At 37.6% G+C, this 27,279-nt stretch overlaps 1 protein-coding gene across 3 annotated transcripts in view; it reads right to left on the bottom strand.

The window, feature by feature from the left end:
- Positions 1-898: 898 nt before the first annotated feature.
- Positions 899-27,279, bottom strand: part of LOC309507667 (solute carrier family 66 member 2) — a 46,944-nt gene continuing 20,563 nt past the window's right edge. For all 3 annotated transcript variants that reach the window (XM_082182007.1, XM_082182008.1, XM_082182006.1), the window contains exons 4-5: positions 18,146-18,362; positions 899-5,182 (exon numbers count right to left, since the gene is read on the bottom strand). In XM_082182007.1, the coding sequence (XP_082038133.1) occupies positions 5,008-5,182; positions 18,146-18,362 (392 nt within the window). In that variant the 3' untranslated portion in view covers positions 899-5,007. The remainder of the gene's footprint in view (positions 5,183-18,145; positions 18,363-27,279) is intronic.

The following is a 27,279-nucleotide window of genomic DNA, read 5'->3' as shown; positions in this document are numbered from 1 at the left end:
CCGTTTTTCCATCCACCTCAATCAGTTTCCTCAACATTTGCTTTAAGGTCTGATTAAACCTCTCAACCAACCCGTCTGTTTGAAGGGTGAACAGGTGGAAGTACTCATAATTGATGATTTTTCCCAGCTGGGACCAACTTCTTTGCTCCTGGGCTCCTTTCTCCAACATTGGTCTGCCACAACATACTATCGTTCTAAACTTTGGGGTCAGTAAGATTTTTTTTGTGTTACTTGTATTCAGCAATGACACATTTAATTGATTAAAACTGAAAGTTAAACTGTTTTCAACATTGATGTAAAAAATATTTTTGATCAATAAATCATACCAACCCCAAACTTTTAAATTGCAGTAGGCCTAACCCCCTTGCTTGTCTTTGTGTTACTGGAGCATTTGAAACTTGAAACGTCTGCTTTCATCGTTGTAATGGACTGTGTCTACAGAAGGAGATAAAAACGAGCAAATGTAGTAACTCAATCCGTCATTTCCCTATCCCTGCATCAGGCTGCTTCTTCTCCGCCCACCTGCATGTCCCAATCCCTGGCATTGAGCAGGAACACCCAATTCCCGCAGTCATCAATGTGACATCCTGTACCATATCATTAATGTATGGAACTTCGATTAATGGAGGTATGAGGTAATACAGGTATCCTGAAGGCTTAGACTCATCTATAATCCAGTCTTCCCCACAAACATGAATATTTCATGCCGAGTCTCTTTCACTGCTTACACCAAAGGAATGTAAAGCCATGTAGAGTGCAGTACTGTCAAGTTCAGGACTGTGGGTCATTGCGGTGCGGTAGAGCCGAAAACTTTCTGATCAGTGATGCTGTCTGTATTATTCATAATGGTCATTCACTGTCTCCTGTCACACACACTTAGTACAAAATAAGAAAAGGATGGAACTTGTTTTTTTAATTTTACACCCCACTACACTGGTCACACAAGCAATTTACATGTAATTTAAAATGTGCAATCATGCATCAGATGCTATTAAATCAAGTATGTTGCTGCAGCTTTGCAAATACAAATAAATAAAAAAAATCATTCAACAAGCAATTGTTACATAACATGCTGACATTGTGGGTTCATTGAGATGCAACAGGATAGCATTTGCAGGTCCAAGAAAATGATAGTGGTGAAAATGGCCAAGACTCGTTGGGAACATATTTTATTTTTATTTTTAAGCTATAAATGCAGAAAAATCCCACTATATTTATGTATTTTTTGCATAGCATTTGGAGGCTATTACGTGGATAAAAGATGAAAATTCTCAAAATGTTGTACTGGAACTCCATCCCCCCCTGAAATTCACACCCTGGACTCAGTCCCAACCCCATTTTTTCATACATACATAATGCAACAATCAAGGGTGCATATGTTATAGTATCCTGAAAAAATTATAATTATGTCCATTAACCTGTTTTCATAATGACAGGTAAAAGATTTTCTGTCATGTCACTTTTTAAGGCACCTTTTTGACACGAATGCCAAAAATTTTCAGACCATTAAGGCAACATTAAATGGTCATTATCACACAACATTAAACACATAATAGACCGTTATCTTGCTCATCAGTGTGATTTCCTCACTGATGATGAGAGAATTACAAAGCTTGGCAAAGCTATTTACTGTACCAGTCATGTGCAACTAACAAAACAATGAAAATTGGAAAAAATAAGACACAATAGAAACATATGTGTGATTATTGAACATAACAAGAATGTCTTTGGATGAAACAACCATTCTTTTTACAGCAAGCAAATGAAGACTACATCTTCTCAGATGTTTCTTCTGAGAAAAAGATCAACCTCACACTAGAGTGTCATAAGATATCTCAAACTAAAGTAAAACGTCCAGGATACCAAAGTCAGCTCTCAAAATTGAGAAATGCATATTATGAACTCAAAAAACAAAATCTCACAACCTCTGATCAATTAAACTTTTGTCATGAGGAGTGTATTGGTGTGAGATGGGACAGTTTGATTGGACAAAAATCGTGTACACTACCGTTCAAAAGTTTGGGGGTCGGTATTGTGAAATAATATTACAATTTAAAATAACAGTTTTTTATTTTAAAGTCCCCCTGTGGTGAAAATCAAGCTTTTAATGTTGTTTATTGTAATGTGGTGTTTTTAATATGCTTTAAGATAATCCATGTGCAAATTCATAAGTCAACACCATTGCTGACTATTTTCTCTTTAAAACAACAGTGAACCAAAGACAGTCTCAAAATCGCGGTTTGAAATCGCTGGTGTTTCTGATGTCACAAACTACCTTGTAACCGATCACGACAACGCGTGATCGTAAACAAGTGGATCTCTGAACTGGTGTGAGTGAGTGGAGGCGGGGCTAATTTGCATATAAATAGAACCGCATATACTAAGGCAAGGGTGTAGAGTTACATTCAAGTTATTTTAAGGCATGAAGAAAATTCTTTTAAAGGTAAAAACGCTTAAATATGTAATTTTGGTTATCAAAGATGAGTTTTAAGGGATACAATTATTGACTACAGGGGGACTTTAATACATATTAAAATGCAATTTATTCATGCGATGGCAAAGCTGAATTTTCAGGAGACATTTCCCTCAGAAATTATTTGTATATATGCTGATTTGCTGCTCAAGAAACATTTCTTATTATCATCTTATCTATTATCAGCTGCTTACTATTTTTGTGGAAAAATCCATTTCCACAATCCATTTTCTTTTTCAAGATTCTTTGATTAACATAAACTTCAAAAGAAAGTAACTTTACTTTACTTTACCTGATCAATTTGAATGTATAGGCATCCTAAAAACACTTTTGAATGGTAGTGTACATTATCCAAGAGGCCATCTTAACTTAAAATGTACAAAAGTACATTCTAAACACTAATAATATTGCACAGAATTGCAATAATACAATCTATCTGTATTTTCCTGTGAATGAATGTGTCAGTGGCTTTGACCTTAGCTGGGGTCAGATATGTTGACGTGGTGATTAACAGCACAACAGAACAAAGATTTACCGCAAACAAAGTCTCACCACAATGAGAACTAAAGCCAAAAGACCCCCCCATGTAGGGAGCAAACAGCTGAGAGGCAGTGGCTTTGTGACCATCTGTAATAACCAATGGCTAAACTTTGACGTTCAACTAATGCCAAAGGAGCCACCAGGCTTAATCAGTCTATCGCAGTGTCAAAATCCCTACAGTGAAATATGGGCCGGGAGGTAGAAAGAGAGCCAAAACTGAGATGGAATTGGAAAGTGCTTTTTTAAGGCCACATCTGTAGTCCACCCTGAGTAGCCTGGCGCTATAGTGGGATTTAAAGTTATAGTGACCTTTTCCTTGCAGTGATAAATACATAACTCATTGCTGATGTGAACGGTAACTTAATAGAGTGGAACTCTTTTATGATGAAGACTCCTCATAGCTGATCAACTGCAGCAGCAGAATTGAGGTGACTGCATTTTTTTTCACCAGTCCCATCAACTCCCATATAAAAACAGTCCAAATGTCAATTATTTGTGGGCAGACTGCTCTTCATCTTGGCGTGATGTGCAGGATAAACATGGACGATACAGTATATGACTGGTTGTGGTCATGTGGAGAATTAATCATTGCCATCTTTACAGGACATCAACCCAAGATGGCTCAAAAATTGTCCATCATTGGCTTTGTGTGGTTATGATGAACTGCAACTGGTTTTCCTCTCGACCATTACGCATTAACATTCTACTTTTTTTTTTTGTCAAAAACTTTGGGAAAAAACAATATTGCATTTGCAAAATGCTGGCAGCAATAATAAAGTGATCCTTTAGCAAAATGACTTTGCTGAAAAGGTGCTATCGATCTGTGATAATTAAACAGAACAAATCCATCTGTTTTTCTTGTTTGCAATGCAATCATACGTGATAAATCAGTTGTCCATTATATATTTATGGTATACCCTCATGCTGTTCCACTGATACAGTTAGGTAATTAAAGTTTGGTAATAAAATCATTCATCAGCAACTGGTTTTGACTCAAAGGGTCAGGTTTGAATGTCTAACATTAATCTGCTGCTTAAAATATGGATTTTTGTGTGCAACTATGCAAGTAACAATCATTTAAGTGCTCTAAAATGAAAAAGGACCACAAATGGTTGACAAATGAGCTAGCAGTTTGAATTCAGTTTCTAGCAGATGCATTTGGCACATGCATTTCCAAGCAATTTCATTGCACTAAGAGCATATTGGCTCTCACAAAAACTAGCAAAAAGACAAATACTATAAAAATAACAAAGTGAAAGCTTGAAAGATTCATTTGTCAGGTTGTAGTGAATGTGTAGACTTGATTAGTTAAATGTTTGTTTTTTAAATTTTAAGATGTTCAGTAGGTTCATTTAAGGCCTGTTCACTCTTCTTTGAACAGATTTGTTGTTTGGTAAGACGTGAAATAACTTGAAAAGAGAGAGAAAAAAACCTGAACTCTTATGAAAAATATAATAAATACAAATATAAATATGCAGCGGGGTTTAAAAGACTGAGGCCAAAATGAAAATCTGGGATCCAAAATCAAAATTAAAGCTATATATATATATATATATATATAATTCTATATTTCGAATTTTTAATACAATTAAAAATACATCATGACAAAACTAATACAAAACAATAACAAATTTTGCTCTATTTCTAGGCCACTAATTTATGACAAAATGTCTGATTTATTTCCCCTAATAAATCATTAACATTTTTCAACGAACTTTTTACTTTAATTGTCATGCTATAATAAAGCATTTTTAATAAGTAATTAAAATGATAGATAAATATATGATTTAATATCATTATTCATTTAGTAAGTTATTTTAAATTTTAAAAAAGCAGAATAGAAACATTTTCATAGTAGTCTCAGACTTTTGAACCCCACTGTGTATTTGTACAAAAGAAATACTGAAAAAGTAAGAGCGTGTAGTTTTGTAGGTACGCAGCATGTAGTATGTCCTTGTTTAGGAGAGTTGATGACCATCGTTATTGTCGTGAGTTCAGCCCAGTTTGATTCTCGTGTCCTGACCGTAGAAGCCCACCTGGAGCAGAATGGCAATGTCAATTAAGATCTGTACCGCACCACAGACCAAGAACTGAGTGGGGCTTTCATTGATCACAAAATACGTGGTCTTAAAGATGTCACCAGCGGTCCACAGGAGCACCATCTTTATGCTGAAAAAGAGGGAGAGAGACAAAGAAAGAGAACATTTTTTACTGAAGCATTCAGAAATATAAAAAGTCTCAGCAGTTGGAAAGATTCCCACTCAGCTATAAAGTTCTGATAAATTAACCTCATTCGAAACCTTTTAAAGGCGTCACCAATACATCAGACTAATGCATCGTACAATGTCCTGTCCTCCCACTTGATAAAGTCGTACATCTGTATATCTCACACATTTGCAAGTCTCTGAAGTCTTGTGCAATTGAGTCCAATGGGGCTACACTTAAGAATCTGAGGACGCAATTATTTCATATAAAATATAAAATTGTGAAGAGGTGAGGTAACACGTAGAGTCCAATGGTCTAACTTCTGGTACATAACAGCTCATAAAATCTAAAAATAGATCCATTTGTGCAATTTATGCTGAAGAATTTACATTCTGCAAATGTCAATTTGACTGTGTGAGGTTAAGCGACAGGAGGAACAGTGCATCCTGGGACATAACCTGCTCTTTATTAGTCAGAGAAGGACCGAACCACCTGCAGGAAGCTTGGGGAATTATTTTGTATAATTTTGTAATATTTTGTAAATGTCAATCCTCCTTTCTTTTTGAAAAGCAGAGAAAAGTTAATCTTTGAAAACTTCCAGGAATCAGCTAAAGTGTTCTCGGGCAAAGAGGGATGCTGCGTTCTCAGCGGTATTTATGCTGAATGAGTTCATTCTATTCATTCAAGCTTAAAGAGAGAAAAGTGGTCTAAAGATGAGCACAGACTATACATCAGCTGTCACAGATGGAGAGGGATGAGAATTTGGACTTCTTGTGCTCCTGTCGGTCATCCCGACAATAGAAATGTGTCTTTTACACAATGTGAGGCAGCAGAAGCAGACAACTAATGAAATGGTACATTCTTCCAACTTGTCTACTTGATGATACAAACCCACCCATCTACACATGACATTAACTATGATTATGTTCTTCCTTATTTAAAAAAAAATTTTGTACATTGTTTTGGTATCACATGAAGATTGTGAATGAGGATGAAGGAACATTTGCTAGCAGGAAGTGCAATGTTTGCTAACATCAGTGTGAAATCTAGTGCTAAAACGACCTTTTATAGACACTTCCTTAAATTTTGTCCACAAAACACTCATAGTTGGTGCGAACTAAAAAGTACTATGTGATGTGGTTGTGAAAATGATGATTAACTGGAAAAGGCTATGTATCCTGAAAGTTATACTTATATGAAATACTTAACATGAAATGGAACTTTTCATACTGTAGATACAAATCTCTATTAAAGGCTACGTCTACATTAATCCGGATACATTTGAAAACGGCGTTTTCGTTTAGAAACGCTCTCCGTCCACACTAGCGTTTTCAAGCGTTTTCGGACGTTTCAGTGTGGATGAGAAACTTTTGAAAAACGCCTGAAAACGCTCAATTCACCTTTACTGCGCATGTGTAAAACCCCACAAAAGCTCACTGATATGATTCAGATGGAAAAATAAATAATGAAGTTATCGCGCAATTCTTCTGACAGGATAATTTTATTTAGTAAAATATCTCACCATTCACTGATGCGTCCAGGTCGCACGCAGACACCATATGTTTGGTCTAAAACGCGACTGCTCTCATGTATCACCGCAGGACAGCAAATGTGAGTAGGCTAAATTCTGTCATCTTTGCAGGACGGTGATATGAAGAGTGTGCAATGTAGAATATTTTTTAGCAACAGTGTGAAAGTGAATAGCACATAACAGGCAAAATACTGGTATAAACATGAATATCTATTGGTACAATATGCGTCACATGACTACATTTACGTCATCGTTTTTATTCCCTCCGGTTTCACAGTCCACACTACGACGCAAAAACGGCGTTTTCAAATGTATACGCTTTGGAGTGCGTTTTCAAAAAGCTTCGTTTTCATTAATAAAAACGCCGTCTCAGTGTGGACGGAAGGCCAAAACGGAGAGAAAAAGATGCGTTTTCAAACGAAAACGTATTAGTGTGGACATGGCCTTTTGTCCTGTTTAAAGTGCTTTGAGAGAAAGCGTGTCTTCTGTATCCGATCTCAAAGTTACACCCCACTCTTTTCTCCTCCTTCATTTGTCTTCTACATTAGTTTACTCTAGAGACCATTCTCAAACATCATTAATGGGGATGAAACATTAATGAGGTAATTAAGTGAGGTTGGGTCATCTGTACAAGAGCACTGATGACAGTGTAAAAACTTACAGAAAAAGCAATAGAAACTCATCTAATTGTTCCCAAACATTCATTCTAAGACAAACACGCTCTTTCTCGTTCACAAAAACAAACCGCTATCTTTCCCCCCGCTCTCCTTCCCCTCCGAGCACTTTGCGGATTGACAGCAGATGAAAGAAATGCTCTGCAAACAGCGAGCAGCGCTTCAGGGCCTGTGAGAGAGGTAGAAGTGATTATTGCATTGATTAGGAGAACTGAGGCCACGGTTACCGCACTCCCGTCCACACTGAACAGCCCTGCACTCAACCCTGACAAGTCTTCAATTGATCCTCTTCAACCTGACACTCTCATCCCTACGCCGAAAGGAAGGAAGGAAGGAATGAAAGAAAGAAAGAAAGACAGAAAGAAAAAAAGATCCAAATAGTAGACAAAGTTAAATTCATAGATTGACAGAAGATCAGACAAACAGGGAAAGGGAAAGAATGTTAGATAGAACAACAGAAAGAAGGATAGGATGATAGAATAAGATATGACAGATAGAATGATTTTTTTTTTTAGCTAGAACAACAGATGGACAAAATTATATGTAGAATGATAGAACAATGGAAAGAAAGACAGAATGATACAGAAACAGAATGATAAAACTATAGAAATAATGATACATACATGGAATGATAGACATGCAGAATGACAATTATAGAACAATATTTAGAACAAAAGATAGAACTATATGACAGAACTATATATATAGAATGATAGACAGATCGAGGGATAGAACAGTACAATAGGGTTAGGGTTAGGAATAGGGGTTGGTTGCATGTAATTATGCATATTTCATAGTTATTTCTACAGTAACTACATGTAATGTAACAAGGACACTGTAAAATAGACAGAAAAATAGAATGATGGAATGACAGAAAAAAAGAATGGTAAAACTATATACATAGAACAATAGAAAGACAGAACAAGAACGCCAGAATGATGGAATGATACATAGAACGATAGAAAGACAGAACAGCAGCAATAGAGACAAAATGATAGAATGATACATAGAATGAACGACATAGATATAGACAGACAGATAGATAAATAGATGGAATGGCAGACAGAAAGACAGACGATAGACAGATCCTTCCTCTTCCTTCTGCAGTCTCTCCGGTTTCTCTCTACTGAGTTTACATCGATGGAGGGATAAACCGTGACCAGCGAGAAGCCTCTGAAAGAGAGAAGGGCACCAAAGCTCCCACATAAAAACCTCCACTCAGTACAAATGTTCACAAAGGGAGTGAAGAGAGCTGATTAAACTAGTCCTGCTCTTCACATATGGAAAGAAAAAGACAAGCGAAAAACAAAACCTTGAGAATCCGTCAGAGAAATGAAAAGTGGGCTTGTCAAAACTTTGGCCATTGAATTCAAAAGGCTGGTGAGAGAGAAAAAAAAAGAAAAGAAAGAAAATGAAATATGTATGTAGATCGATCCATCCGGCTCAAACACAGGAGAGTATGCACATTTTCTAAAAGAGATCAGTCTCCACCACACAAAAGGAGGAAAAAAAACACAGAAAAACCTCCAAGAGAAAGATAAAGTGATGGGAGACATTAAAACCCAAGAATTGAATTATGTTTCTCTACCATATGGCTAACAAACAAGCTCACACAGATCACTGTCTTACAAACAAAACAATCTAGAAATACATACAGCACAGCTGCGATGTGCTCTGGATGGAAATGGAGTGTTTCCAGCAGCCTTTAAATCAATTCAGTTGGACATTATAATGTCCCCTGTGATAAATTTCTATTTCTGTATACACAAACCCATTAAGAGCAATGCTAATGTCATACAAAGATACATGTCAACTGGAAAAACTGATGGTTTCCTCTTTCCCTTGTTTGCCTTTCCCTCCAGAATGCCGGCACTCTGCTCTCTTTAATTTTGCTTTTTCGTCTCCTCCCCTACTCCGCTGTGCTTTGCCCAGGAGGGAATGTGAATAATTCTGTTGCGGTACTGGTCCTGGCAAGCCGTGGCTGCTAGCGGCTCATCTAATTCAATCACACGGCTCAGTCTGATCAATGGGGACTGTGCTGGAAGCCGGCGTACCTCCGCTCATCTTGGGTCGGGTGGGGATTCACTCCACTGGCTTTTTCTTCTCTAATTAACCCAGACATGACAGCCAACAACTGTGAGGGCAACAACTCTACTGACAGAGGTCTGTATGTTTGAGTGCCTCTAAGCGATGGCAACTCAAAGATCGAAGTGTGTCAAAACATACCTTGTTAATATGTGCTGAGGTGAAACATCACTTTCAGGTTTCAGAAAGTCAATCACTATGTTTAGAACGGAATACTACCATACTATTTCTGCAGTATGCATCATGAATATGCACAGTATTAAAGGTATAGTGGAGGATCTTTCCAAATTTTAGATAAGACCCGCCCTCTCCACTTTTTGAAAAGTTGGATTGATTCACCAGAATGATTGACAATTAGGAGGACCAATAGTTTAGACTACCCACCAGGAAGTAAAACATCCTCCGCTATACCTTTAAGGATGCACAAAAGGCAACATATCGGTTATCCGTTTTATTCGTTTTTGGGTATTTAATATGTGGTTTTATTAGAATTGGGTATTTAAATATATTTGACTGTTTTTAAGATTTATTTATTCATTTAAGATTTATTAAGATACATTTTGACATCATTAAAGGGCATATTTAAAGGGATAGCTTGGGGTCAATACGATGTTTTTGTTTGTTTATATCGCAAGGATGGGTTAAATTGATCAAAAGTGACAATAAAGACATTCATAAATTTGGTAAATTTCTTTTCAAATAATTGCTGCTCTTTTCAGCTTCCTATTCATCAAAGAATCCTGATTTTTTTCAACAGTTTCCACAAAAATATTGAGCAGCAAAAACTGTTTTCGACATTAATAATAAGAAGAAATGTTTCTTGAGCAGCAAATCAACATCAGAATGATTTCTGAAGGATCATGTGACACTGAAGATTGGATTAATGATACTGAAATCCAGCTTTGCCATCACAGAAATAAATGGCATTTTAAAATGTATAAAATAGCTATTTAAATTGTAATACTATTTCACAATTATGGGGTTTACTATATTTTTTATCAAATAAATGCAGCCTTGGTGAACATAAGAGACCTCTTTGAAAAACATGAAAAAATCTTACTGACAAAAAAAATAAAAAAAATTATATGTAATTTAATTAATCAATATTTTTTTCTCTTTGCAGTTTTGCAGCAAAATGATCTAAATAAATTCTAAAACAATCCTAAATATACTTGCAAAGCGAAACTGTGTAAGATAAAAAAAAAACAATTTTCAGAGATTATACATTGAATGCTTAAAATAATTGAAAATAGGGGTAAAGAAAAATATGCCAATGTGGGTAATTAAATTAAATTAAAATATGTACAAGAAAAAAAAGCATTATTTATACAGTGTTATAAGCATTACCAGAACAACCAGTATACAATGATTTTATAACATCTCCATCTTGACTAATTTTATCGGATTACCAAAAATGATGACACTTTGCACCAAAAAGGATTAAAAGTCCAATAAATTAATTATTCAATAAATTATTAGAAAAAGAATGCACACTCTGCTTCGTGGCTGCATTACCACCTCAGGTATGCATTATTTTTACATAATGCAAACTGTTTCACATATTTTTGAACAACAGTAAGTATACAATACAAATGTATACTTTGTAGCAGCACTCTCCATTCAAACAACAGTATAGCTCGTTCTTGTTGGCAAATAAGAAAAAAAGAAAGAAAAAAAACAGGTTCCCTCAGTATTGTTGACTTGTTTAAGGTTAATAAAGCATTTCTTCCACTCTGCTTGTGTCCATTTTCATGGATGTTGCTTCGCTACCTTTGAAAAATGAATTTTTGCCACCTGGGTGTTTTGCCGAGCAGCATTTGAAGCATATAGATCACATGCACAAACAGACCACAGAAAGACAAATAGCTCCCACCAGTTGTCATAACAGTAGCCACAACAAAACAGAATCTATGCTAGCGAGGACACTTTCCATTCCCCAGACACCCAGTACAACTAAGTTAAATCCACTGCTTCCTTATTTTTATAAACACGGGAAACGTTTCCTATGAGCGTGAAGCTCCCAAGGGTAATCAGGGCCGATCAGGACTCTGTGTGAGCAGCGAGGCCCATGGCGAAGCTCGGTCTCATGGGAGAATCTGGCTGCGTGTCCCTGCTTGTTAGGGAGACAGATTACGGTGCACTTGGCTTCATCAACACAGCAGGGTCCTGATGCTAACTACGCTCTCGACTTAGCATGGAGCCCAAACCCCAGAAACTGGTTTCAGCCGACATTAGAGCTGAGTGGCATAAACTTTTTTGGTTAACTTTTTAAAAAATGTTTTAGAGCTTGTGTGGAGGCATCTGAACTGGGAGAAGTGAGAGACATCAGGTGAAAGAAAGTGGCAGCAGTGTGATTCTTGTCGTAATCTTAGTTTAGTTGGGACTTATACAATTTTATTCCAAACAATAAAGATAACTATGTTAGCGTCCATATGAAAGATGATAATGTTTTGTTTATGTCATCTACTACTTTAAATGCTCAAGCTCTTTAAAGTTGGCATGGAAAGGAAGTTGTGATAGTATTTTTTTCCCCTATTATGGCTTCTTGTTTAAGGCTTCTCAAACAAGAAAAAAATGTAGGGCGGGACTTTATTTTTGTCTGGAATTGACTGGATTGTTGGATCATTGTTGTTTGCTATTGCTGTGATCTCGTGTGAGTGATAACTCGCCCCATAAACACATCATCGGAGAAAAGATGAGAAGAGATATAGTTGCAAGAGGGAGGGATACAGTTTTGATTAAAGATTACGAGGGCACATGAATTTAAAGAATGATGTGCACGGATAAATCATTTATAATAAACACTGCAATATTCCATTAAAAAAAAAGAACTGTCCCTTTTGATTTCATTGTAAAGTTGTATGGATTCCGATTGGCTATCAATGTTTTTATCGTACATCAGCATGAAACAATTGTTCTGAAAGTGATTCCAATGATATCTTTCCTCTATATTTGTTATAGTTGTGGTGTGTACTTCCCTTTTCTCTTAATTAGAATGATTATTAAAACTTTATAGTTATCGTTCACGTCCCTTTACAACCTGTATCTGAGGTCTTTGCTTGCATCAGACGAGATGTTTTAAAACAAGGATAATGAGTGTTAGTCTGTAAGAGAAAAGAGGATTCGCAAGGTGAGAGTCCATGACCGCTGGGTCATTACATCTCTAATTAAAACCATTATCAAACAGTCCACCCCAAAGCTAAAAATGGTATATTCATAATATAATTCACACTGAATATGCTTGTCAAACACACATGATAGTGTGAGGGATAACATCAGATAAAATAGGATGAGCTCCTTTGCTCACATAAACAGTTCCCTCAGGGCCCAAAATCTAAAATGAAAAAGATTAAGAATCAATTTCAGTAAAAATCCAAATGTGAACTCACAAAAAAAAGCCACAGTCAAGATTTATGAGGTCTTTTTACAAGTTGTAAAATGGGGCAAAGGCTCATGGGAGAGGGGAGTCAGCGTGCCACTGTCACAATTCGGCAAGAGATAGGACCCAGACGCAAATGAGCAGTCAAGGGTTTTTATTAACAAGACTGAAGAGAGCAGGGAGAGTGAAGCGTGAACCACAGTTCAAACAGTAGGGCAGGGCAGACGACACGACAACGGGCAGGATGGATGACCACTGAGACCATCAGTAAGATGGCGATGAGGTGAGTGCAATAGAGGCAGCTCCAAAGCAAAGACCAGACAGGAACACAAGGGACTCGTAGCTCGATGTAGATCTCAGATGTTGCCCCAGTCTTGCCACCAGGTAGAGGCTCACAGAACCAGAGGCATGAAACAGGAGCTAGATAGCTTCACCAGTCAGGCAGTTAAGAGTCAGGGGCCAGGATACAGGGCAGGAACACACAAGACGACTCAAGACAAGATAAAGTAACAGTTAAGAGAACCAAAATAAACCTGATAAGATAATGACTAGAGAAACTAAAGTAGAGAAATAAACAACAAAAGCAAAACTGGAATTGCAAGAGAAAAAGCAAGTCTTCACTAGACAGATAAATAAGAACTGAAGAAAATAACTAAAATTAAAATTCTAAAACAAAAAAGAACTCAAACTAGATTATAAAGAACGAAAACAAAAGCAGAGCAAAAGCTAAGCAAAACAGAGAAAAACAAAACAGCAACAAGGATACTCTGATACCGGGAAAGATTAACCCCCCAAAAAACTAGATTAAGCGCTAACATAATTTCCAGAATACAAACTAGAAAACACCATAAAGTACACACACAAAACAAACCAGCAAAGACATGAGGGAAAGAGGCACACTATAAAGGGACCAGAGCACATGAGGATCAGGTGGCAAAACCAGGGGGAGTGGTAACAGGAAACAAGGAGGCGGGACATGAGGAGCACATGGCAAACACAGACCAAGACAGAGCCATGTGCTCAAACACAAGACAAACATAGAAACATGAAACCACGACAAGACAGACAAGACTGCCAGGGCAGAATCCTGACAGCTGCTGGGTACCTGGTCCATTAATGTCAGTCACAGGCTGACACACACGCTGCTACTTACATCTGTGTTTCCACCAGAAATGAACACATGAATTTAAACAGCAGCAGAAGTGGACACAGGATTCGAACAAGGAGAAAAAAGGTCAACAAGAGAGATGGGTGCTTTCAAAAAATAGCAAGGGGAGATGGGCTATTTAAATCCTTCAGGTTCAATAAATGTCTGGCTCAAGGGCAGTGTGTTGGACCCTCCCAGCTTTACTGGCCCATTTTAAGGACTGTAGGGGGGTATGGGTGGTTGGTCTTGTTAAAGACAGTACTTCACGTGTCATTGGTGAAGATACTGATGTGGAGACTGTCACGATACCTAATAAAACTCTCTCTACAAGGGCACGGCAACACAAACACAAGCTCTGTTCCACAACCTAGAGTTGTATGCTGCCCACAGACAGCATTTTACAACCTAGGCTCATTGAAAACAAACTCCCAAAACGTATACATACAATTCACACCCTTTTAAGCTAAAATGAACACTAGTGGCAGTTAAACACCAACTATTTTCATTCCTTTCCACGTGTATTTCAGGGACAAAAAGGACTCATTTTTGAGTGGTACTTGTATTATCTATGTCATGACATTAAAATCATTTTACCATATTGCATGATAGTAAACTAATATACAGTGCCCGGACAATTTTTAATTTTTTATTACTGTTTGGATCTAAATAGGCAATAAGAGTCGATGACTGGATCATTATTGCAGTGATTATTATGTATCTAGCAGGTTATATGTTTGGCAACAGTTCTTCTAACCCTAATTGATGGAGCGTGTATCTTTTAATTTCTTCAACAACCATGTAAGAAGACACATCATGGCCATATTCCAGGACGACAATGCCAAGATTCATCAGGCTCAAATTATGAAAGAATGGTTGGGAGGGTGCATGAAGAATAATTTTCACACATGAATTGGCACCACTGAGTCCAGACCTTAAATTCATTGAAAGTTTTTTTTTAGATGTGCTGAAGTAGACTTTACAGAGTGCTTGACTCTTGCATTGTCAATACAAGATATTGACCAAAAATGTATGCACCTTCTGATGGATATAAATGTTTCCATCAAGAGGTGCACTCTGTAAAGTGCTCTGTAAAGAGATCACAAATGCGAGAACCAATTATGTTAAATCTGGCATGACACATATGTACTTCAGGAATAAATAAATGTTGACATCATTTTTTTGTTTGGCAGGGTGAACTAGTATTGTTGTTTGTAGTAGCACATATAATCATTTTAGATCAAATCCAAAAATGTTTGGGTTCAGCCTTCTCAGGTTTAAAGGTTCATTACATATTTATACACTGATATAATTACACAATATACTGTATACAAACACTGACATACTGTCTTGGTGACAGTTATCTTCCATGGATATATGTTGATGGACAGCTTCAAAAATAAACTCTGAACCATGTTTCCAAAGGCTTCACCAACAATAAATTCACACATGCATTTGTACAAAAAACACAGATGTCAGTGCAGTGATCGGTCGAGGGCCCTCAACGCCTGCAGACACTGAAATCACATCAAGGGCAAAGGCATTACACACTACACGCGACGGTGGTGACACATTCATTGTGTTCACAAAAAGATGGATTTCCGGAGAAACACCATTTACATTGGCCTCCATTTTCCCTCTCTCAGCCTAAACTGTGCTCACAATGTTTAATTTGGCTCATAAAGAGGAGCCTGGAGCGTGTGTCACATCAAGTTCTGTGGAACAGACCATGAGATGAAGGGCTTTTTCCCTTTATTTAAAAAAAAAAGAAAGAAAGAAAGAAAAGTGCTGGCTTCAGCTAAGGTGGAGCTGATATTGTGATTATTATGCTGACTGTAGCTGGAGGCTAAAGATATTAGCTTTACTCTAAATTCTCTCTTGCTCTCATTTTGAGCTTTTTTCAAAAAGTACCAGTAAGGTCAACTTTGTTTCACCAAGGAGTCTTCGGATTTGAGCAGTGTGGGCTGTAACATCAATTAACAAGCTCATTAGCTGTATAATTTTAATAATCTTCATTATGTGCCTTTAATGAGGGATGTCTCGAGTGAGGCATATCCTGCAAACAATTACTGTGTGTGAATTTAACCTTCTCTCCTTCCACCTGCCATGGTCACAGATGACATTAACACACATTATGGCAACCAATGGGCCAAAAAAAAAAAAAAAAAAAAAAAGTTGTGTAGCATAGGCTGTAACATGTTTTGAATGCTACAATGTTTTAAATTCTACATAACATGGAACCATAACATACATGGACAGTAGCGTTGAAGTGATTGTTTTACATGGGCAAAAGTTCTATGCACACAGAAAATTGGATTTCATTATATTCACCAATACTGGGTAAATAGTCAATTTTCCAGTAGCTTGAAATAATTTCAGTACTGAATGAAATATAACTATATATTAATTAGGGATTCACCAATAAAAAAAAAAATCAGACAGATAAGCCGATAAGTGGCAAATATAAAACACTGAAAACTAAAATCAATTGTTTAAAATAGTACAAGTGAATTTAAGCATCACAACTTTACAATGTACAGTGTGAAAAATGTATAATCATTTTGAGATATATTTAGGATAGAGTTGTTAATAAATAATTGGTGTTTTTAAAAACATACTGGTGTTTTTACTTTACCATTGTCATCATCTACACCTACATGAATAATTAAGTATCAAATATCTACCAAAATATCTATATTGTGCATCCCTAATATTTCGTCAATATTACTTTAAATGCATTTTTCTTACAATTCATTCTGGGTTTGCATTTTCCACAGGGTGTGTTCACATTTAGCAGGTTTGGTTTGATTAAATTTAACTTCAGTGCAATTTCTCAGTTAGTGCAGTTCATTGGAATACGTGTGAAAGCTGCCATCCAAACCCTAGTGCGCACCAAACAAGCAGACCGAGACCCACCTGCGCTGCGGTTCGACTGAAATATGAACACTACACATACTAAAGACATCTAAACAAACCAAAAACAGGATGTGATGTCAGAAGATGTGACCCTAAAAAGGACAGAATGCTCAAGAATACCTGGTTCTTCTCATCACAGGAGCGATGTTACCCATTACAGTTTGGTACAGGCGCCAAAACCGCCATCTCCTTGAAATAGATCTTTATTTGTGTGCAACGGTGGAATTCCTGGCTCTGTTTTGACTCCTTTTGGCTCTTCGTGAGTTCTCAGCTCGTAAAAAAATACCATCATATGTGCGCACATAAAACAAGCACATACATGTTTTGGATGTTTGGTAAGATCCGTTAAAAAATATACATCATAAAAGTATTTTTTATTTTATCTTCATGTTCATTGTTAAAAATGACAGTGTGAACCAGGACTAAATGTATCATTTTCTTTTTTGGTTCTAGAACAAAAGAACCAAGAGAACCAAACTACAAGTGTAAAGGTCTTCACGGGTCCACTTGGATTCGAAAACCTGAGGTCCGACCCAAGACCTGAGCAGGTTTGGGTCCAAAAGTGCTTTTACCGAATGAACCCAAGAAGATCTGAATTATTTTTAGATATGCCAACTTTCCACTATTAGTTTCAGGTGTTTAACAATATATTATTATATAAAACAAATGCATATTAAATAATTGTGTGACAATGTTATTTTACCCCTTCTCTGTCAATACACACTTCCATGTATAAATGACCAAACCCTCCAGGATACTGGTCCATGTAGCAGCAGCGCTCACTTCCCATTAACCAAATACCCAAGCCATTCCCGAGAATGAGTTTGGGGATTTGCTTCTTAATATTAAAATACATATAAATTTCCTTGACATTTGAGGTTAAACATAATGCTTATGATTATGTTTTATATACTTGGAGGTGCTCGCCCAAGTGGAAAAACAATGTACTGTTGCTAGATCGTTTGCAGAAAACCATCTAAATGCAGTTAAGGCCAAACTTTCGGGTCCAATCGGGTTAGAAAAAAATTGCCGTCGGGTCGGAATCTGGTCTAATTTGACCGGGTTTGCCTCAGGTCGGGTTTTTATTTTTAAAAGACCCATAGAACACACCCTTAATGCAACATTTTAAACACAACAATTAAAGGGCCCAAATGAAGCATCTTAAAGAATGATCAATTATAGTTTGGCCTTTGTTTACCTCATGCCTCTGGTGGAGCGGTTGTTGTAGTTCTGCAGCAGCTGAGGCAGGCCCAACATGGCTTCAAACATCACCGCCAAAGAGCCCAGGGTCTCCACAAATAGGACCCAGTCCAGAAAGAGGAATGTTATGAAAGCACACAGCAACATGAAGGCAAAGCAGAACACCAGATAGTCCTCAAAAGAACTCCAGCTCCAGAAATACCGAAGGTCCAAATCTGGAAGAGAGGCAAAGAAAGAAAAAGATAAAAAGAATCATAAAAATGCATTAAAAATATTCTCAGAGTATTTCATTTACAGACAAAAAGATGTCTCCAAGCATCTTCTCAATAACACTACCCAAGAAAAAAGGGAAAGGGAAACTTTGAAGCATTTTATCATTAGTATGCATATCACAATGCTCTACACCTCACACAAACTCTCTCACGCTATGAAAAGTTAAATGAGCTTTGAAACCTATATGCCTCTCTCTGCAATTCTGCATTATATAAAGAAACCCATTTACGACAACTCAACATTTCATTTACAATTTTCCTGAGAGCCATGAAATAAATGACCAGGCTCTACAGGGGAACACAGCCAAATATTCAGCAGTGAAGATTAAGCACTCACATAAAATAAAGACACAAAACCATGAATGTAATTGAGTCCAAGGCAAAGAAAGCCATATGTATTACATATATACTACTGTTATATATGCACAGGGATACAAAAGTTTAGGGGCAGTAAATTTTTTTTTTTATTGTTTTGGAAAGAAACACTGAAGATTGAAGTGATGGCCACTGAAAATGTTGCATCGCCATTGCAATATAACATCTCCATGTACAGTATATAAAGTGAAGGTGATGTAGATTATATAATATGACATCCGAACGCAAGTGGTCACATGAGGCATATTTGAAATGTGTGATAATACCAGGTGAAAATGGTAATGTGTCTTGGCTGATCATCACCATCTTAATACCAAGTGGAAACTCTCGCACGCTCGATTTTGGGGATATGTTTTATAATTTGCAGGCGTCAGGGATTATCAATATGCTGGAGACTCCCAGAACTTTCAGGAGAGGTGGGATGTTTATGGATAGATAGTTACATAGATTATTTTATAAAATATACAACTATAATATAAAGAGATTATACAGAGACTGCAACCTAGACAGACAGACAGACAGACAGACCCTATTTTAATGATCTAAGCACATGGTCTAAACCGTACGTCGCAAGTGCACTTAGGACATGTCCGAATCAACTTTTGCTAGTTTAATGACGGGAAAAATGGGCGTGTGTTTTGGGCGTAATGTGCAATAAACCAATCAGAGTCTCATCTCCCATTCCCTTTAAAGGGGACCTATTATTGGGGACCTATTGGGGACCTATTGGGGGTGGTGGCGCAATGGATAAGACACATGCCTTTGGTGTGAGAGACCCAGGTTCGAATCCACTGTGAGACACCAATGTTTCCCTGAGCAAGACACTTAACCCCTAGTTGCTCCAGAGGCGTGCGACCGCTGACATATATAGCAATTGTAAGTCGCTTTGGATAAAAGCGTCAGATAAATGTAAAATGTAAATGTATTATGCAAAATTCACTTTTGCATGGTGTTTGGACATAAATGTGTGTTGGCAGTGTGTATACACAACCACCCAATAGTCAAGTCAAGTCAAGTCAAGTTTATTTGTATAGCGCTTTTCACAATACAGATTGTATCAAAGCAGCTTCACAGTATTAAATTAAAATAATACAACAAAGTTTGTTTCAAGAGGAATTTATTGATTGATAAAATTAAATTAAATATCCCCAAAATATCCCCAACTGAGCAAGCCAAAGGCAACAGTGGCAAGGAACCGAAAAACTTCATCAAGTGACCTAATGGTGTCCTAAAACTCCATCAGGTGACCTAATAGAGAAAAAAAAAACCTTGGGAGAACCCAGGCTCAGTCGGGGGCCAGTTCTCCTCTGGCATTTATGAGCTAGAGGCCGGATTGTAGTTTGAACTGTAGGATTATATGAATGCCAATAGTGATAAAAATCCACTCACTCCTTTTTTATTTAGTGACGTCACTAAAGCCACAGGCCCCGCCCACGGGTGTTGACAGACACTGCCGTTTTAACATAAACCCGCCCTGATCGAGTTCACAGTGAGTTGTACACATCCGCCATTTCTGCACTGAGTGAGGAGACTGTCTCCTAAGCAGATGTATTAATTCACATTGCTCTCTCTCTATTTACTCCCGAAATCTGAGGCAGCCGCTGAAGACGAGGTGGATTCATTTTGTATTCGAAGAAAATGCTCCCTCAACTCTCCCGAATTTTGTTTATGTACTTACGCACTTTTTATACTGTGTTTACTCAGATCTTACAGTGATTTTCTGGAGTAAAACTGACGTTTCATCTTTTGTGTTATGTACAATAAACTTTATTAAACTCATCAGTATATTTTTGGCCATCATTCGGATGGGGTCTTACAGCAGGCTTGTATTAATAGTGGATACAAGCAATAACAAATAGGTTATAAACGTAATTAAACTGAACTATACCTGTTCCATCTCCATACAGCATATATTATCTATGTAGGCATTATTGTCCGACTCCGGGTCGAAATGAACACCATTACTGTAAGTTTCGGTTTTTCTTTCCGTGAGATGAGATTGTTCTGACACTGAGCGCGAGCTCGTGAGGCTCCGCCCCCTGTGCCGTGCAGCAGCAGTTTATTTGCATTTAAAGGGGACACACTAAAACGGTGCGTTTTTCTCAGGCCCAAAAAGTGACGATTTAAACATGCTGTAAAAAATTATCTGTTGGGTATTTTGAGCTTAAACTTCACATACACACTCTGGGGACATCAGAGACTTATTTTACATCTTGTGAAAAGGGGCATAATAGGTCCCCTTTAAAAGCCAGTTGCGTTCGAGCGATAGCGGAAAGACTGAACGCTTCTCCAGAGAGGAAACGGATCTGCTCGTGTTAAAGCGCGCAAGCAGACCGGATTCCACCATATCTTTATGTACACAATAATATTCTTTTACATTGTAATCCTTTTGTTTTTAATATTTGCCATGTTTGTGTGCTGCTGCCCTAAGCAGAGTGTACATGCGTTGTGCACCCGCCTATAGGCTCATATTACTAATGAGCCCTTTAAATAACAAGACAAATATTGCGCACAAATGTGGGCGCACAAATGGGTGCAAATGCATTTGCTATTTGAACGAACGAACGAACGAACGATAGATGGATAGATAGTTGAGATAGATAGATATTATGTCCTTTTAAGAGTGTACTGATCTTCTCTAATTATTAGCAAAATGGAACTATTTTCAGAATATATGGCAAATGTAGGACATGTTCTGTCCAGTCTCTCAAATACCAGTGAGGAGACAAAAAAAGACACAGGATAGTGAAGACAGACTTCTTCGTCACATTGGTCATCTTTACATTAGTGATCACGCACCATGTAAGACATCCTGACATGATCAATGACTACCTGTCTCTCTCCCATACTGATAGCACAGGATCCTTAAATGAGCTGACATCAGCTCCAGAGAATTGATGGCTAAATAATAGCCCTATTTGTTACAGCTCTGACTGGAGTGTCACGTTGAGTGGTAGAGAGCCCACAGACCACACGCTTTCATTTAGTAGGTTTTATGCTCTGATTACTTGTATGCATCTACCTGACAGGCACCGGTACTGGAGTGTGGCTGCCTAGCCATCCGCTGCTCGGAAACATTTGCATGATTGTTGTAAAGGACATCTCAATGTGTTTGCGTAATTAATGCATCATATTATCAGAAAACTCATAGCTTGAAATGAGAGTACAGATAAGATCAGGAATAAGAAAGCCTCGGAAATCACATGAAAGTTTAGTGCTAAGCTAGGAAGGAAGGTATAAGAAAAAGCAAACCCACAATCTTGCTCAAATTGTACATAACTAGCAGATCACTGCTTGTTCCTTGAGGAGAGATCTGCTGTTATTTTTCTAAACAAATGAACTGACAGACAATATAACAGACAAAAAATAAATAAAAAATAAGACAAAACACACACACACACACACACCACAGAATTACACAGAACAGGTCATCCAAACCATAATTTTGGACCAGAATGTCATAGATTCTTGCTTTTTTTTTTCTCTCTCTCGACCTGCAAACAACCAGAATACCCTAGAAACCGCTTATAAATGCCATCATCCTTCATCCTGGCTGATGTGCAAGATATAACCTGTCATGCTCCAGAACGTCTTGTTATCCACTGGTGGCATTCAACGGAACGGTCACACTTCAAAACAGAATATAAAGGTGCAAAAAACAAGAGCAGAGCCTTTTCTTCTCAGATGTCGACAGATCAAACATATCAATTACTATAGCATCTATCATTGTCAGAAGTTTGGCTTAACCTTTATATTTGCAATGGCTCTATTCTCTAAAAAAAAAAAAAAAAAAAAAAAAAAAAAAACTCACATCAGTGAGGCTTTCAGGCCACAACATCTGCAGATACAAGAGGTCTTACCGTCCCTACTGCTTTATGAGGCACTTCAATCTCAGCAACAACGATAAAGAACAAGGAACCTTTGGAGAAACCTTTGTTCCCAAGGTCTACAGCCTGATCAAGCCTTTCTTATATTCTGTCCATGCCTGGATGTAGAGGTTTAACCAAGGGCCCTATGTCCAATTTTGCTGGCTCTACCCATAAGCTGCACACTGCTCACTAAGGCTATTTTGAAGAAGTAGTCCAGTTTGCAGAATTCCATGAGTGTTTATACACAGATTCATTTTGCATGCATGCATGATCATGCATATTAATTTGCAGATGCACATATCTCTGGTATGCTATGAAAGCTTGATTATGTGCTACCACAAAACAGTGAATGCTAAGGCAATAAATATGTAAGACTGGAAAAACTGGAAGAACTGGAAGAGAGGGCAACTCTCTGAGAAAACAAAGGAAATTAACATTTAAACTCTCTCTTGTGAAGTTAGCATCACCATTTGAGACGCAAGTCTCACCTCAGAATCATCCTAATTTACATCTCTTTCCCTCTTCCCCCATTCCTTCTCTCTCTCATGCTGAGATCACCAAAATATCTTTGATTGTGTAAGCGTGAATACGACCATCTTAGATATATAGCCAATTACCTCTGTTTAGTGACCAAAACTGACGAGCTTGTGATCGTGAGACCTGTGTTAAACAGAAGGTGTGAGGACCTCAAAGCGACATAGCTTCCTAAAATGAACGGGTAAAATATAAGTAAAGAGTTGAAAAGAATAATCAAATGTGCTGCTAATATTATATAAAAAAAGACCATTAACCAATTGGCATTCTAACCAAAATTGGAGGTTGTGATAAGTCAGATAAGTTAAATTGGAACTAAATGACTTTGCCACGCGGAAAAGACAGTAGCCGTTTCTCAATGTCAAGGAAGGATCCTCGGAAGCCAGAATTTCGAGGATGCTACGTCATCGACATCCGTCGAAGGACTGTTCCAATGTTGAGGATCCTCGGAATTTCAACCAAGGACTGAGTCCTTCGTTCGAAAAATATCCCATATACAGGAAAGGATGCATATGTGTAGCCTTCGCGCTCTCAAATCACCCACAATCCTATGCGCGCAGCTTTGCTATCTTTTTCAAAAAAATTCTAAATGTCGGACGTTAACGGAGTGGGAGCGTTAACGGGGCAATATGCTTTCAAATATTTACATTACCAAACATCTGTTTAAAAAAAATAATTACATCCATTATGTTATGGGTCAAATTGACCCGCACTGTTTAAACACACTTGACAGTCAAAGAATCAATATGATTAAAAAGGAGTTTATTGATTTAAAAACGATTAGGCCTATATTCCTGAGTGAACAGAACTGCGTCCATAGCAACGCTCTGTTTTTCATTTTCACTTACGTAATGATGCAATGACGTGCACTTGCTAGCCTGTTCCAGAGCCGTTGAAAAACTGTTCTCCGAATGCTAAAGAGGAGCCTCGCCTAGCCTCTGAAGGAAGTGACTTGGAAGGACCAGTCCTGCCAAGGAAGTACCCTTGACATTGAGAAACACCTAGTAACGCGCAGAGACCTTCACCCGTTCAATCGGATACCGCCATTGGACCGATTTAGACAGGCTTACAAATAAAAAAAATTATAAATAAATACATGCAGCCTTTGTGAAGATAAGATCATTCACATTATCTTTAATTCTAATATGCTAAATTGTAATAATATTTCACAATACTTCTGAAGGATTGTGACATTGAAGTCTGAGGTAAAGGCTGATTTAAAACGACTTTTCCATCACAGGAATAAAGTACATTTTTAAAATGTATTAAATGTATTCAAATAGAAAAGTTTTCTTTGAAAAACTGTAATAATATTAAAAAAATACTGTTTTAAATAAATAAATGCAGTCCTGGTGAGCATCTGATACATAGGCAAATAGTCAAAAGTATGTACATGTATGTATGTATGTATGCATGTGTATGTATAGTATGTCTACTATATAGTATCGGTTCTGGCTAATCTGGCATCTGCTGGCGGTGTGAACAGGGCTATAAGCATGTCAAGTGACGCGAGTCATGCGACAAAAGTTCCGAAATTTTAATTAGTCACCGTCTCAAGTGCAGCCAAGACAGGACAGAGTTCCAGAGTGATTTCACTGTTTTAATATGCATTTTAGAATGACATTTGTTGCAATAATACTTTAGGCCTAATAAATCAACTTTTCAGACAAAATGAATACATTTGTGGAAAGTTGAATTTTTAGGCTTTTAAATGGCACTTGCATTCATTTCATGCTAATGAAAAGAGCCTGATGAGATTTATAATGTGTTTGGAATTTTTCTGTCCCTGCCAATGTGTGGATGCCATCTATGGTGGTTGCACTAGGTTTCTGGGTTTTGAGAACACTAATTAAACTAGGCATGCTTAAGAACAGATGCCCAGAACTGTTCAGAAATAGCATGTTTAGTACACACACACACGTCGGTCTATCAATAACCTACATGAGTCTTGACCCCACCTCCATAAACCATAAATATTCAGTACAGCTCTTATTTTCTTAGTGTTTTTGACCGACATAATCACAACTACTCAGTCCTGATGCATTTTATGAATATTTATACAACGTGGTGATACTGCTTTGCATTGATGCTTAGTATGCATGTGTTCAACATACTTTCTGTCAAGTGTGACCATTCTATTTATATTAAGCAGTTCTTTCTCTCTCTCTCTCACGCACACAATTTATCCATGATAAGCAGTATGAGTCCTAATGAACCTTCTCATTCTGTCTTTTTGACTGACACAATCAAAACTACTCTGAGCTGATCCACTCAATGAATATTCATGCAATACAGTGATACGCACACTACTTTGCATAGGATTTCATGCATGTGTGCTCATAGCATGCACTTAATTCCTGCCAAGTGTGACGAGTCTATCTACATTAACATCCATGTGGAGCTCTCTGAATTTTAATTAGCAACCTTGTGGGTTAATTAGCGAAGCTGTTAATCAAGGAAAAGTGCTTTTTACATGCATGTGCCAAATTTGTTGTGAAACAGCTTGATGGGATTATGAGGAAACATCTGGAACAGGCAGAGGTCAAGCACAAAAGTCCCACTTCGAACACCCCGACCCAAATGTTTCCACAACCTACAGGTGACCTCAGTGAGCTCTGACAGCCCTGGTGCACTGATGCAACTTCACAGCAATATATCATTGAGAAAACTATGATAGTGTGATGGGTCGCCTCAAGGTTTGCCCTTGGCTGGATAACATTTCGTGTTGGAAATAGGTAATCGATCGAGATCCTACCTATAAGTGACTTTAAATTAGATGAAAAAGATAATTAGGTAGGGGATCAGGAGGGGTAATTAAGCATTTGACCCCAAGGGGAATGTCTAAAACAGCTTGTGCTGAGAAAATACTTAAGCATCTAGAGGTTGAACATCTGTGAAGACGCCAGAGAGATGTCACTAGGGGTTTGACTGCATGACAATACAAAGTCGAATGATTAATTTAACCTAAGTAATTCACAGCACTATAGTGTGACCTTTTGTGATCCATGAAGGTTGATGCTTTTCTCTCACAAAGCACCCTTGGGTTAAAGAGGGTGGCGACTCTTGCGGATTAACTTCACTCGTAACATCGCCCACAACCTTCCGGCATTGGAACTCTATCGCAACAACCAAAACTAGAACATACTGCAATACCAGCACAGCAAGATTACTCTAGGTAGCCAACAGTGATGCTTGAAATAGGAGAGCTGATAATTCGCTGATTGTGATGTCATGCAATGGCAGTACTGCAACTCATGAATATTAATTTAGGATAGAGGTACTGAAGCAATAAAAACAAAAGAGTAATTAAAGGTACACTATGTAACTGTTTTATTTTTAAAATGAACACAATTTTAATAACGAGTCAATACATCATCAGTCCTTCATCCAAAACATATTTTTGTCTTACTCTAATTCACTATGGTAAGCCTATTATAAGTATTTATATTTTAGACCAGTCAAGGTTTTTTACGGGAAATTACGAAATTACGGGAAATTCTTGTGTGGACTTTTATTTCCTGTTTCGTGCCATGTTTTTGTAGTCCTTTGTAGTGTTTCTTGTTGATTAGTTCCTGATTGTTCCAAGGTTTGTCTTGTTTGCAAATCTCCTCTTGTGTGTATATATACCCCAGTGCTTCTAATGATCTTTGTCTGGTGTTGTCCTTAGTGGATGTATTGTGTGAGTTGTTTTCAGGTATGTTTTTACCCCTTGTTTGGATAAAAAGTTAAGTTGGACAAACCAACTTTGTGTTTGTGTTTCGCAGGTTGTGTTTCCGCTCTTTTTCTCTCGCTGCCAGAAGCCGATTTGTGGAAAGTTTTGATACCATGCAAGTCAATTTTTCATCATACGTTTTTATTTTTTTCAGTTCCTGTCCGAGTTGGGTGTGTACATCACCAAATCTAACTTTATATTACCTTAATCACTGTCTTGTTGGCTAAAACATAGCATCATTTTGAAACCTATCCGCAACTCCTAGCAACTGTTAGCTAGGCTTAAAATATTTTTTACACAGCTGGGATAGTTGTAGCACAGTGTTACAACTAAGCCGCCAAGTGAACAAAGATGATGAAATGAAAAACGG

This window comes from Leuciscus leuciscus (assembly GCF_965113295.1).
Source record: "Leuciscus leuciscus genome assembly, chromosome: 10".
NCBI lineage: Eukaryota > Metazoa > Chordata > Actinopteri > Cypriniformes > Leuciscidae > Leuciscus > Leuciscus leuciscus.
This window is presented reverse-complemented; position numbering and strand designations above follow the sequence as displayed.